This window comes from Camarhynchus parvulus, chromosome 15 (assembly GCF_901933205.1).
Source record: "Camarhynchus parvulus chromosome 15, STF_HiC, whole genome shotgun sequence".
In the NCBI taxonomy this organism is placed as follows: Eukaryota; Metazoa; Chordata; class Aves; order Passeriformes; family Thraupidae; genus Camarhynchus; species Camarhynchus parvulus.
Window position 1 is genome coordinate 10,576,967 of NC_044585.1, and position 12,508 is coordinate 10,589,474.

The 12,508-nt window shown below is 42.6% G+C and overlaps 1 protein-coding gene across 13 annotated transcripts in view; it reads left to right on the plus strand.

Moving 5' to 3' along the window:
• Window positions 1-12,508, plus strand: part of ATXN2 (ataxin 2) — a 49,254-nt gene that overhangs the window by 34,399 nt on the left and 2,347 nt on the right. For 9 of the 13 annotated variants that reach the window (XM_030959269.1, XM_030959270.1, XM_030959272.1 and 6 more), the window contains 3 exons: window positions 3,873-3,926; window positions 8,952-9,097; window positions 9,663-9,890. In XM_030959269.1, coding sequence (XP_030815129.1) covers window positions 3,873-3,926; window positions 8,952-9,097; window positions 9,663-9,890 — 428 coding nt within the window. The remainder of the gene's footprint in view (window positions 1-3,872; window positions 3,927-8,951; window positions 9,098-9,662; window positions 9,891-12,508) is intronic. The other 4 variants (XM_030959275.1, XM_030959277.1, XM_030959276.1 and 1 more) reach the window with 1 other exon arrangement.

Consider the following 12,508-nt stretch of genomic DNA (forward strand, 5'->3'; position numbering starts at 1 on the left):
AAGTTCTCTTGATGCTCTTTATACATCATCCCTTGTTTGTTCCTTGATTATAATTAGTACTTGTTTTATTGCAAGGTTATGACCTCAGTTTCAAACTTGACTTTAGTTCTGGCAACTAGTGAAATGCTGTCTTTATGATACTACTGGCATTATTAACAGTATGAACACTGCTGTTTAAGCAAAATAAACCATGTGTTGCTTACCTTTCTCATTTGGTAAGTCAAGAATAAGTAAATGCAACAGCTCATGTATTGCTCTCACTTGGACAATTAGTCTCTAGCATTATCAGATGGGCATTTTTCACTCACAGTGAAGTGCTGAAAATGTGGGTTACCTTGTGACAAAAGTAAAATGTGCAAGAACTTTCTAAAGCATTATAAATGTATGATAAATCAAGGCCCAATTTGGAGGAAAAAGAGCTCACTGCAAAACATGCTATTGAAAGAGGTAGAGTCAAGGTTGTTTAAGGCTTGGAAATTGTCATAAAATGTCAAAACAGCAGATGGTCTCTTGAAAACATGGCATTTCAATACTTGTTACAGCATCTGAGGAAAAGTTTTATTGGGTCACATATATTATTGACTTAGATTCTAATAAAAGATTTTCTGTACCTTTAGACATCTTTGTATGTTTTCGGGTGCTTAGTTTTACACTGCTACTTAATGGAAGTCCATGACATGTCATGAAAACTTACAGAGAATCTGGAGTTTAGTGGGAAATTAATTCTGATTTTAAGTGGTGTCTTACCCGTCTGAAAACATCTTGTCAGATCTCTGCAGTGGTGTGGTAACAGAGTTAAGAAACAAAAATAACTTATTTTGATGCTCAGAAGAAGAACATTTGAGCTCATTTGTGCTGAAGCTGAAATGGAAGTTACTTGTAGAGATTAATCTTTCTCTCACAGGTCCTTGCTAATTGTATTACTTTGATCTTTTCAACTCTTGTGCTTGAGGTGTCCATGTAAACAGATCTTCTGTTTGCTTTTTCGTTAGATTAAATAGAATTCCGATAAAGCGAATGATCAAAGGCTTTCAGACCTTTATTGGTGAAAACCCTCCTCTCAAATTCTAATTAAAATAAAACCAAACATGAGATAATCTGAGATTTGATTCAGAATGGTTGCATGTGACTTTCTAGCAATTTCCCATTGTGCACCATCCTTATCTTCTGTAATCAGTGGGTTCTGCAGCGTTGAAGTACAAGCCCCGTTGCCTTGCTTGGCTTTGATCAGATGTCTGTATAGTTTTTTTTTTCACTGATATTCTAATTTACAACTGTTAGATCTCATTTTGTGTTGGTTTTGCAGCTTGTCTGTTGTAGATATGTGACTACCTGCCGGTACAAACAACTAAGTTGGGTCAAACTTGAGAATTCTTTGGTATTTCCTGCCATGTAATTAAATATTACTTTCCCAAGAACACCTAATTTAACAGAAATGGCCTGTCCTCCTGTGTTCTTTCAAGTAGCTACTTGGTGACTCTTCTAAATATTCTCCCACCTTCCAGTAAATGATGGAGTGCTTGAATTTTTTGTTACTGAAACCACTGAACCCAAGAGGATCATGAACTCCATGTGATAGACTTTTTTTAAGGGTGTGTTCTTGCCCCTGTGCAGACGTGTTCAGTGAACATGAACTGTCTCAAATGTACCCTTCACCTTCCAAGGTGACAGTGACACATGGAATGACTCCTGATGTTCTGCAGCAGCCTCTCAATTCACATTTTTGCAAGTCTTGCATGTGCTGAGTGCCTGAAGACCTGGCCCAGATAGACTGTGCTTCCTCAAAGTGTGTCCAGCTGTAACGTGTCCACTTCAGCTTCCATTTATCCGTGTGTGGGAAAAGGCAGGAATGCCAGAGGTGGCCAATCTGAGCTGCTCATGGAGCTAAAGAACATCATGTTGGAATTGTTCACATCTGACTGAGTGACTATAAGAAAATATCCATAACTTATGTGCTGTCTTTTAGGAATCTTAAGTTTACTACCCACATTTGAACTAAATATACCTGTGCACTTTGATTCTGGTTCTCTCTTAAAAAATAATTTGAAAGTACAGAATAACAACTTCCTGACAAACAGCCACCGCTGCTGCTTTTGATTTTGCTCAAACAGTTTCCTTTTTGGCTCTTAAAAATTGCTATCTGATTTTTAAAAGATACATTATTACTTAATTTTAGCACTGATATCAGGATTCAGTGGGCCAAGCTGCCCTTTTAACCCTTCAAGGTAGTGCTGCTTGCTTTGAGTTATTCCTGCAAAATTCACTCAGTTTTTCTCCTGCATATGTGGTAGAGAGAAGATGCTACTGTGCTGAGACCTGGGGGTTGGGGGGGAAACTGCTTATCAAGTATTCCTAAGGTGTGAAATGTTTTCTGGTAAGATCTGAAACTCCACCTTCACTAATGGTTTGGGACGAGTTGAAAGTCTGTGGCAAATAGTAACAGCCTGGCAGCCAAGAGCAAATCCTGTCGATTTAAGGGAGCCACTCTCACTGCCAGAATTTTGGGGTTGTTTTCCTCCCTGTCTTGTGAAGAGATAGCTGAATCCAATTTACATACAGTGAGCTACACTTGGTGATAAGCACTCTTCCATTTTAAAGAAAAGTACTTTTGTCTAATGCTGTTTAACGGGACATTCCTGCACTTCTGGGATTTCCTTGCCAGTTCACAGTGTCACAACCCCACTGTTGCCAAGAGAGAGAAGCAGAGCTGCATGGTCCCAGTAACCCCAGCTAAAGACAGCACAGAGGAGTGTTCAGATCTCTGGGGTTTTCCCCTCAGAATGGGAAAGAACAAAGTCCAAACAACTTTCTTCCCAGCCAGACGATAGCAACGTCTGTGACACTGCAGCTGCGGAGCCACCACGTCCAGGAGAGCTTGAAATGTGACACCTTTACCTGGAAATGTGACACCCAGCCGACCTGGAGGTGTCATCCTTCCCCTGCTCAGCTGCACCTTGGGTTCAGGAGGTTCTGTGTCTGTCTGGCAGCTGCTGGCTTGGGGTGGCCTCCCAGTCCCTGTCCTTGGGCTGCTGGGGTTTGCTGGCCACGGTCCCAGTTTGGCTCCTGTGTCACACAAAGCCCAGGCCAGGCTTCTGCTGCTGGTAGAGAATTTGGTTACCAAGTAGAGGGTGGATCTGTCCATTCCTGTGACAATGAACTTGTGTTCGTTTTCTGTGTGGCTGGTTTGTTTCCAGATAATTGGAGTCCTCTGAAAAACTTAACTTTTGTGTTTAAGAACTTGTGTAAAACCAGACCTTGGTTTTACACAGATGCATTTCCTGGTTTTTGTGCTCTCATTCCTGTCCCTGTTCTCCCTTCCCTTTTCCCCTTCTGCTATGTTTTACTGGTCTGGTGTTGTCTCTAACTTTATCTGGTTTCTGTCTCAGCAGTAGAGTAAATTCTATTCCCCTGATAGTACAATGGTGGATATAATATAAACTTCAGAGGATTCTCCAGGGACTAAGAGTGAACCAGTCACCAAAATTGTCTTGGAACTGTTCAGAATGGCAGTGCTATAGCTGAAAAAGCAAGGGCCAGTTTCTGCTCTAGAGTAATTGCATTTTAACCTTCTTGTTACAGTGGACAGTAACAGACCATGAATTGACATAAAGTTTCATTTTGTGTTAATGAAGAACTGCAGACCTCAGTGTCAGAGTTAAGAAGGAAGGCTTACTCGAGACTTGTGTTTCATCTCCACTCATTTGTAAAACAAAATATCTAGCTCTGATAGCAGCTAAGTGAATAAAAATATCTGCATGGTTCTAGAGTCTTCAAAAAAGAATTAAAAAAAAATTAAAACTGACACCTTTCCAGAAGATGGGAAGTATGCACATGGCAAGAGGCTAATTTACCTTTCTATTTCCCAAATTCAGCATGTCCCAAAATACCATACAGCAAGGAGACAGGCCCTTCTTTCTACTTTGCCAGTGAGTTGGGTTTTTTGTACTAATTTTGATTGTACAGAAAAGCACTTTCTAGAGAACCACATGTTAAAGGAATGGGACCTGTTGAGGGAACAAGTTTCCTTGCACCAAACCAGGATGTGGAAAACGCAGGAAGGTTCCTCTCAGTGGGCAGGGAATGGAGCTTTGGAACAGATTTCTATAATCACAGGAAGCTGAGTTGTCAAATCTTCAGAAATTTATTTTGAATATGGAATATTCTTTCTGACTTCACTACCCAGTCTTTTCATCTGCAGCCAGAAATGGGCTCTAAGAAATCCTTCCCTGTGAGAGTGGGCAGGCCCTGGCACAGGTTGCCCAGAGAAGCTGGGGCTGCTCCATCCTGAAGTGTCCAAAGCCAGGCTGGATGGGGCTTGGAGCAACCTGGGACAGTGGAAGGTGTCCCTGCCATGGCAGGGGGTGGAACTGGATGATCTTGAAGGTCCCTTCCCACCCAAACCACTCTGTGATTCTGTAGCCTCTGTTTAAACCTGTGGGAGCTGCCTTGCCCCCTTTTCATGAGCCCAACAGGATTTTTACACCTGATGAGTTCCCAGCTTCCTAAATGGAGAAGCACCTTGGGCCTCATCCCTTTTAGAAGCCATGGCTCAAGTTTTGAGCCCCTGGGAGGAAATAACTCGAGCTGCAGCTGAGGTGGAGGAAGTTTTCTGTAGAGCTGCCACTGAAGGAGTGCTGGGAACAACTTGTGGTCATCATTGTGCGTCAGGGATGGGATGAGGCCTCCTTGGAACTTTCTCAGTTCCATTCCCTGGCTCGGGTGGGGCTGTGCTGGTGTCACCAGCATCACTGGAGGCACTGGGACAGGATCTGGTGCTCTCTGGACACAGCAGCCTGATCCAGCTCATCCAGCAAAGGCAGAGAGCTGCAAAATCCTGCCTTGTCTGCCCTGCTGGTGTTCAGCTTTGAGGAAGCTGAGGTTTGAGGGGGGTGCTTGCAGGATGAACTCTCACCCAGGACATGGGAAGGGAGGAGTTGCAGTTTCAGGCTGTTTCTGTTCTTGCTCCTGTCCTGCTGTGGCACTTGTTGCTGTGTCTGTCTGTAAGTCTGTGCAGCCCATGCCAGGCACTCCTGGTTTGGTTTTGTTGTTTTTTTTTTTTTTTTTTTTTTTTTTTTTTTTTTTTTTTTTTTTTTTTTTTTTTTTTTTTTGCATGAGCTCATGCAAGAGGGATGTGAGAAAAAGCATTTGTTCTCCAAAAATCTCCTCTGGAGCAGATTTCCTGTGTTTCTTGTGCCACACTGGTTCTGCCTGGGTGGGGGCTGTAGGATGCTGACCTGGGCTGTGTTCCTGCCTCTTGGTTTGGTGCACTGAAATCACTTCAATAACCTCATTCCTTTCTTGGATTATCTTTGAAGTCAAGTCCACTCTACCTGTGTAAAATGACTTCTTGAAATGTTTGTATGATGAAAGAAACATTTGCTATTTCTTTGCTTCCTACCATTCAGGTCTTTTAAATGTAGTTATCCTCACCATCTTACTGGCTCTGGCAATGGTTTTGAAGTTTGTTCACTGGTCAGTTCTTGAAAATAGGCTCTTCATTGCATCTTTGGACCATGACCAACACTGACCACCATTGGCACCATTGAAATTCCAGGGAAAAAAACGAAATTACAAAATGCCATGATGTAGTTTCACGTATTCCCTTGTAACTGGGAGTTCTGCTTGATTTCTGCTGCTCTGACCTCTTCTGATTTCAGCTCCATCTGTGGGTTCTGTGGCTGACTACTTCTTGTTTGCTCTCAGAAATGGGCTGCAGTTCTGTAGGGTTGAACTCAGTAATTCCATCCCTGTGATGTTTTTCTCCCATCCCATGACTGAGTCGCTCCCCTCCCGTGTCCCTGCCAGGTCAGTGCAGTGAAATATCTCACATTAGAGCCAATTTGATTAGAAAGATGCAGAAGTGAAGCAGGGCAGCCCAGGCAGGGAATTTAAGGCATAAAGGCTGAGAAACCCAGTGCATTTGTGCTGGAGTGAGCTGAGGTGACTTGCAGCAAGGTGTGTCCTGGCACATTCTCAGGTAATAGGTGGCCATTTGGAAAATCTCCAAAATACTGACAATTGGGGGGAAATGTTGGATAATGGGTCTTTTTTTAAATTTTGTTTTTCACCTCATGTCTTGTTTTATTTGCTGTTAATTTGTGTAGTGAGCTGTTTTGATGACCAGGCAAAAATTCCTTTAAAAAATCCCAGGGAAAATGCTTTGGTTCAGGTGAATTTTTCATGACTTTTACAAGACTCCTTTCAACAGCTGTGCTGGTCTCAGAGATTTCATTGGCTTGGCTGGAATTACTTGCACTAACTAAACATGAAAAACCATTTACACTGCTGGAGTTGGAGTCTGAGCTCAGGTTTTGAGCTGGGAATGCATTTCAGACCTGCTGTGTCATTCTTGGTTTGTGTGCAGGGACTGGCCAGGATGTGGAGAAGTGCCCAGATAACATTTTTTGAAAGGCATTTTTAATATTACTATTAAAACATAATTTGCAGCAGCATCTGAAGTGGTTTTAAGCTTTACAGATTTGGTCATTTGGGTGACCTGGTAAAGACAAAATGAAGGAGAGGGGAAACTGAAAATTAAATATTTTCAGTATACAAAAGGCCAGTGCTTCAAATCCAAAGCTGTGGATAAAATATGAGGTGGTTTTGGAAGAGCTGCCACTATGACAAAAACCTGATCCTCCCCCTGGTTTATATCTGTTCTTTAGGGTGCTATTCCTTGGTTTAACTGGTGTCTTAAGAGAGAAATTCCTTATTGTGAAGTTTTATTGTAGAAATATCTGCTTCAGAACAACTGAGTTTATTATTCTCTTGGCCATAAAGAACCAAAAGATGAATTGCACAAATGGTTTAATGGAGTCCCACATTATTTTGGGGGCTCTTAACAAGTGATGTGGGAAACCTTGAGTATCTTACAACTTGGAATTAAATTTCATATGCATCTTAAAGCCTCTTGAATGGAGTTAATTTGTAGTCAGGCTTGCCAGCTCTGTGGCTGAGGCACTGGGAGGATTGCTGCCCTTTGGCAAGCAAGTAATCCCTCCTTCCATTTATTTCTATTACTTTGACAAAGAGAATCATTTCTGGCCTTCTTCAGAGTGTGTATAATAATGAGGTTGAGAAATTGTCCTCCTGTAGAAAGCCATAAACTTGGTACTGTAAAAATGATCAGTGTTGCATTGATAATTTAGGTGTTGTCAGAGGAGAAGTGTCTGAAAGTCAAGTAGGAGCATGGCAGGGATGCTGCTGCAAAATACATTTTAGTAGTGATACCAAAAAAAAAGTCAAAAATACTTGGATTTAAAGCATAACAAAATGCTGTGGCAGAAGATCCTGCTGGCTTTGACAGTGTGCTTAGAAAATATTGAGGTGTTTTTGAAACCTCTCTCAATCAGGAGGTCCCAGAGTGCACAACTGTGCTTGCACATGTGGATAAGAACATTAGGATCAACTCCAGGCTGCAGGAATTTAGTTCAGATGCATTAATAGTCTGAAACTGCTCATCACTGCAAGGCCATTTGCTCAGTGAAGATTTAATAGAGCTTGCCAGGGATTAAGTTAAATGTGGCAGGCAGTTATTTTCTAAAGAGGAACCTGCACAGGGGAGAAAAAACCTCAATTAGGCAAAAATATCCAGGCTCTCTGTATTCTGGTGAGTTGGAATGTGTCAGAACTTGGATTTTTAAGGTTTATAGCAAACCAGACTGGAGGGAAACTGCAGTGGCCATACTCTTATATAATACCAACCCCATTAAAAAAATATATATATATAACCTGGTAGATACTCATCAGTAATTAACTTCAGCACCACGACACCAAAACAAATAAGGAACAGTCGAAGGAAATCTTGAGGAGCAGGCTGATAGTTTTCTTTGGCTGTTTGCTTTTTTAGCACTTTGTCAGCAAAACTCTCCTTGGTCTTTCAGGCTGTGACATCAGAGGGATTGACACGTGTTGTCACACACAGAAGTAGCTGCAGACATGGCCTGCTTGTTGCACAAGACCTAAAAGAAATGGGGGAAACATCCTCCTTTTTAGGGTCCTGCTTTTGCATTGCATGCTTTGTGTTAAAATGAAGATTTGTTGTCATTATGGCTTTTCATACTTGCTTAGATTCCCTCAAAAGTTAAAAAAAAATAGGATTTATTGTGGCCCATTTGAAGCAGGACAGAGCAGGATCCAGGAAGGAACTGGGTGTTTGTTGTTGGAGACTGGCACAGCTGTAGCAACAGATGTGGCTTCACTGGGGTAAAAGTTTTCTGTTGTTCAGTTTCTTCCTTTTTGGGAATTTTGTACCTTATTTGCTTCTGGTTCAAGGAATGAAGAATTCCATGGCAGTGTTGGGGAACTCACAGGGTGGTGGTGATCCAGAACAGATTGGCCTCGAGGGCAGAGGCAAAATGGGTTATTTTAGCACAAGAAAGTGGCTTCAGCAAAAATTTGATGCTCGAGCAGCCTCAGTTTTGTCAGCTGTGATGTGTTTATTTATTCTAGAGTGCAAGGGCAGAGTTTGTGCTTCCCTCTGACTGTTCTGTGAGCAATTTCCAGAAGAGTAGCATGGTGAGGTTAGCCAGGTATAAGGCCAAAGAATTTTTTTTGGATGGTGGAAATAAAAATGGCTTCGTAACACCTTTGAAAAGTATATCTCAGGAAATCCTAAATTGTATGAAAATTATAAATTTGATCTTTGAAACTGGTCTGTTTGACAAAACAAAAGATGAAATACTGCTTTTCTCTATGTAGTATCTGTTACATTGTCAAATTAGGAAAGATGAACTGTCTAATTATGGTTGTTTATAGACTTTCCTGCCAAACCAAACTACACAAAAGCAAGGTAAGATCATCAGCTATTTGCAAGATAAATATATATATTTTTTTTTTAGAAGGGGGAGGGAATATATTTACAGACTGAGTTGTGACATTTTCAAATGCAGTGACTTAATAGAAGTGCATGTCCTGTACCTGGTGTTAAATGTTCTTCTTTTTCATCCTAGTTTCCACTGGCTCACTTGCTCAGCAGTATGCCCACCCTAATGCTACCCTGCACCCGCATCCTCCTCATCCTCAGCCTTCTGCCACCCCAACTGGCCAGCAGCAAAGCCAACATGCTGGAAGCCACCCTGCTCCAAGCCCCGTGCAGGTAACACAACCCTGAGTGGCTGCAGATTTGTGTTGAAGGGATTGCAGCTGTCCAGTGCTTGATGTTGATGTATTGATTTCTCTGAGAGGGAAAAGGGTGGGATGGAGCAGACTCCAACCATTCATTTCTCCCTGTTCACAGGGGATGGGGGATGTTTCAGTTTAAGGATTAAGGAAGGATCATAATTGTGTCAGTCTTTCATATGAGAGAAGTGGAAATAGCAGATAAACGCTGAGAAGTGTTTGATGGGATTTTGTCAAAGCAGCTGAAAACAAAGTGATCCTTGGAATAGTGCTGCATTCCTTAATTCCCTCCTGGGAATAACTGTCTGCAGCTGTGAGGCACCCCCAGCTCCAGGTTCTGCCTGGTGTTACCTGGCACTCTGGGTTCTGTTTGCCAGCAGAAGCTGAGCCTGGTGGGGTTATAAAGTTCCCCCACAAGCACAGATCCTTAGATTCACCATTTCCAGATTCAGAATTAAGACCAGTTTCCCACCCCTTTCCCCTTAACAGAATCGATACAATTCCTCAGCCCTAACCTAAATAATGTTTGTGTTTTCTTGCAGCACCACCAGCACCAGGCTGCCCAGGCCCTGCACCTGGCCAACCCCCAGCAGCAGTCGGCGATTTACCACGCAGGTCTAGCTCCAACCCCTCCTTCCATGACGCCAGGCTCCAACACGCAGTCTCCACAAAACAATTTTCCTACAGCACAACAAACAGTCTTCACCATTCATCCCTCCCATGTTCAACCTGCATATACCAATCCGCCACACATGGCCCATGTCCCCCAGGTAAACACAGTTTAACAACCTTCAAGACTAAATGTCTTAATGCCACAAAAGTTAGGACAGTCGGGCCTGCTGAAGTGATTGCCAATCTGTCACCTCTCAGCACAGACTTACCTGTTGTTGTTATTTAGGTTTCTGTCTGTACATTGCCTTTATTTAGAATTTTGACAAGGTGTACTTGGACCTCAGCTTCCAACACCTAGTGCATCTGCAACTGTAGTTTAATGAAGACATCTTAAGCTGGCACTGCTACTGAAATAAATTGAGCTCTCTTCCCAGTTCCTGGCTCCCATCCTTGTCCCTGCCCCACCACTCTGCTCACAGAACTGCTTGGCCGTGGAGCAGAGCAGGCTGGGGACACAATTCAGCTGAAATGTGCCTCCCCTACCCCCTTTTTAGGCTATTTCTTGGTCAAATCAGTTCCCTGCCTGATCCCAGGAAGAGCTGGCATACAGAAAGGTTGGAGGTGGGAGGTGAGTGCAGAAAGGCTGAATTGCTGCTTTTGGTGGCAGTTTCAGGCTCTGCATCGTAGACAAATTTTATACAAATACATCCAGAAGAGGACATGACAGGATTTCCAGGGAGAAGCAAGGCAGTGCAAGGGAGAGAGGGGAGAGTTAAAGTGACTGCAGGACAGTCCTTGCAGAAAGAAGCCTCTGTGTGTGTGGTGTGTGTGTGTGGTTCTAAATGAACTGCTTGTGCTGAAGCTCCCCAAAGATTGTTGGGTAACCTAAAACAACAGTCTTTGCTTCAGAATCAGAAACCCACTTCTCTTAACTGCTCCCTCGTGGTCAGCTCCCTGAGAAAAAGGATTTGGGGAAGGGAAGCACATGATAGATTAATCAAGAGCTCCGTGTAAAGCAGTGTGACACAGATTTTCTGATGTTTACTAAATCTCCTGGATTTAGTGTCCTTTGTCAAGCAATGGGCAGTTCAATCAATAATTTGCCTGCACAATTTTTTCTTCAGACCAAGAACTTGGTGTCTGGTTTCTGCCTTCTCCTACAGGTTAACCATAGTTTGGGATAAGGTGACTAACTGTGATTAGGGATGTTAATCTGACAGATGTCCAGTCCCTTGCAGAATTCTGATAAAATCTTTGCTTTGGTCCCTGGGACAGTCAGTTAAGCCAATAAATCAATAGTTCTGTAGGAATCGTTTTACTGATGTGGAGTTTTTAGCTTTTTGATTCTCTTAGGCTTTTAATTTCTCTGCTTTTTTTGGGGGGGGGGGAGAATAAGGAGAGGATGGCCAGAGCTGATGATTGCTGTGGCATCTTGGCTCATCCTCCCCTTCTCTGGTTTCTGCCAGAAACAAGACTCCTGCTCTGCTCTGGTGTGAAGGCACTGCTGTGAATGCCTGGGTTGTGTTTAAAGCTTCTCAGAGGGGTCTTGGCTTAGTGGCATGTCCAGTGCTTTGATTTGAAACATGAAACATTTGCTTAAAGGCCATGAAAGGGTGAAGCTGTGCCTGAGTTGTGCCCTGGCCAGGCCAGGGGTGCAGGATGTGACCATTGCCTTCCTTTCTGTGTGCCAAGCAAACCAAATTAAAACAAATCAGATGCAACTTGGAGTCAGAACTGACTGCTCAGGCAGCATTTTTAGCAATCACAGACAAGGCCTGCCTTGCCCTTGATTTTAACTTGTGCAGTCTCTTCTGCAATTTTTTTTAGAACGAAAGCTGCAATTTGTGATATTTACACCAAACTAATTGACTTTCCCAATGAAGTAGTTCCCTCAAAAATCTCTAGTGAAGGCATAACTACAGTTCTGTCAGAAATTTTAAATGCATGTAATTATTCCATCGTGGGGAAACTAATCACTGGATTTAATCGTTTTTTAGCAGCCTCATTCCCAGCTTCTAAACACAATTCTGAAATACCACGCAGTAAAAATTTCAGTTAGGCCAACACGGGGGATCAATCCAATTTCCCTTCAGGTTATCAGATGATTCTTGAGCTGGTGGATATCTCACTTGAAAACCAGTACTTTAAAATTCATTAGAGAGTGCTGTCAGCTGCCAATTTGCAAAATGTTTGAGCCACAGCAGAAAAATTTTATCCACTGTGTGTATTGACTCCAGCTGCTCTATGAATAGCTGCTTTATAATGATGGCTTCTACAATAGCATGTTTGTCAAAGTCAACGTGGAGCCAGCCCTGGGAGGTATTTCTGTTCCACAGCCTGATCTCCTAAAGCTTTTTTAGAGCAAGAGTGAGATTTGAATTGCAGTTCCTGCCTTTAAAGGCTTCTGGGGTGCTACTAACACGTGCAAGTCTGATCAAAGAGTTTGGGGAATGTCTGTGATGAGTCAAGTAACCCTTTTTGTCTTTAAGAAATAAAATTCTAGCCACTACCTGCTATTTGTCTTTACTGGCATGGGAGAGCTGTGAGGCTGCAGTTCTGGGATGTGGTAGAAGGACAAAGCAAACTTTAGGTACAAATGATGGGGTTTTGGGGCTTTTTTTTTCCCAGGAGAAATCCACCGAGAGCTCTGAGTTCCTTTGTGCTTTTGAGAAATGAATGTTTGCTAGGTTTTTAAATAAAATAAATTGATGACCTCTAGAGACACGAGCTGCTCTGAGCTAAAGAACCCACCAAGTTCCTGAAGTTGTTTGCCAGA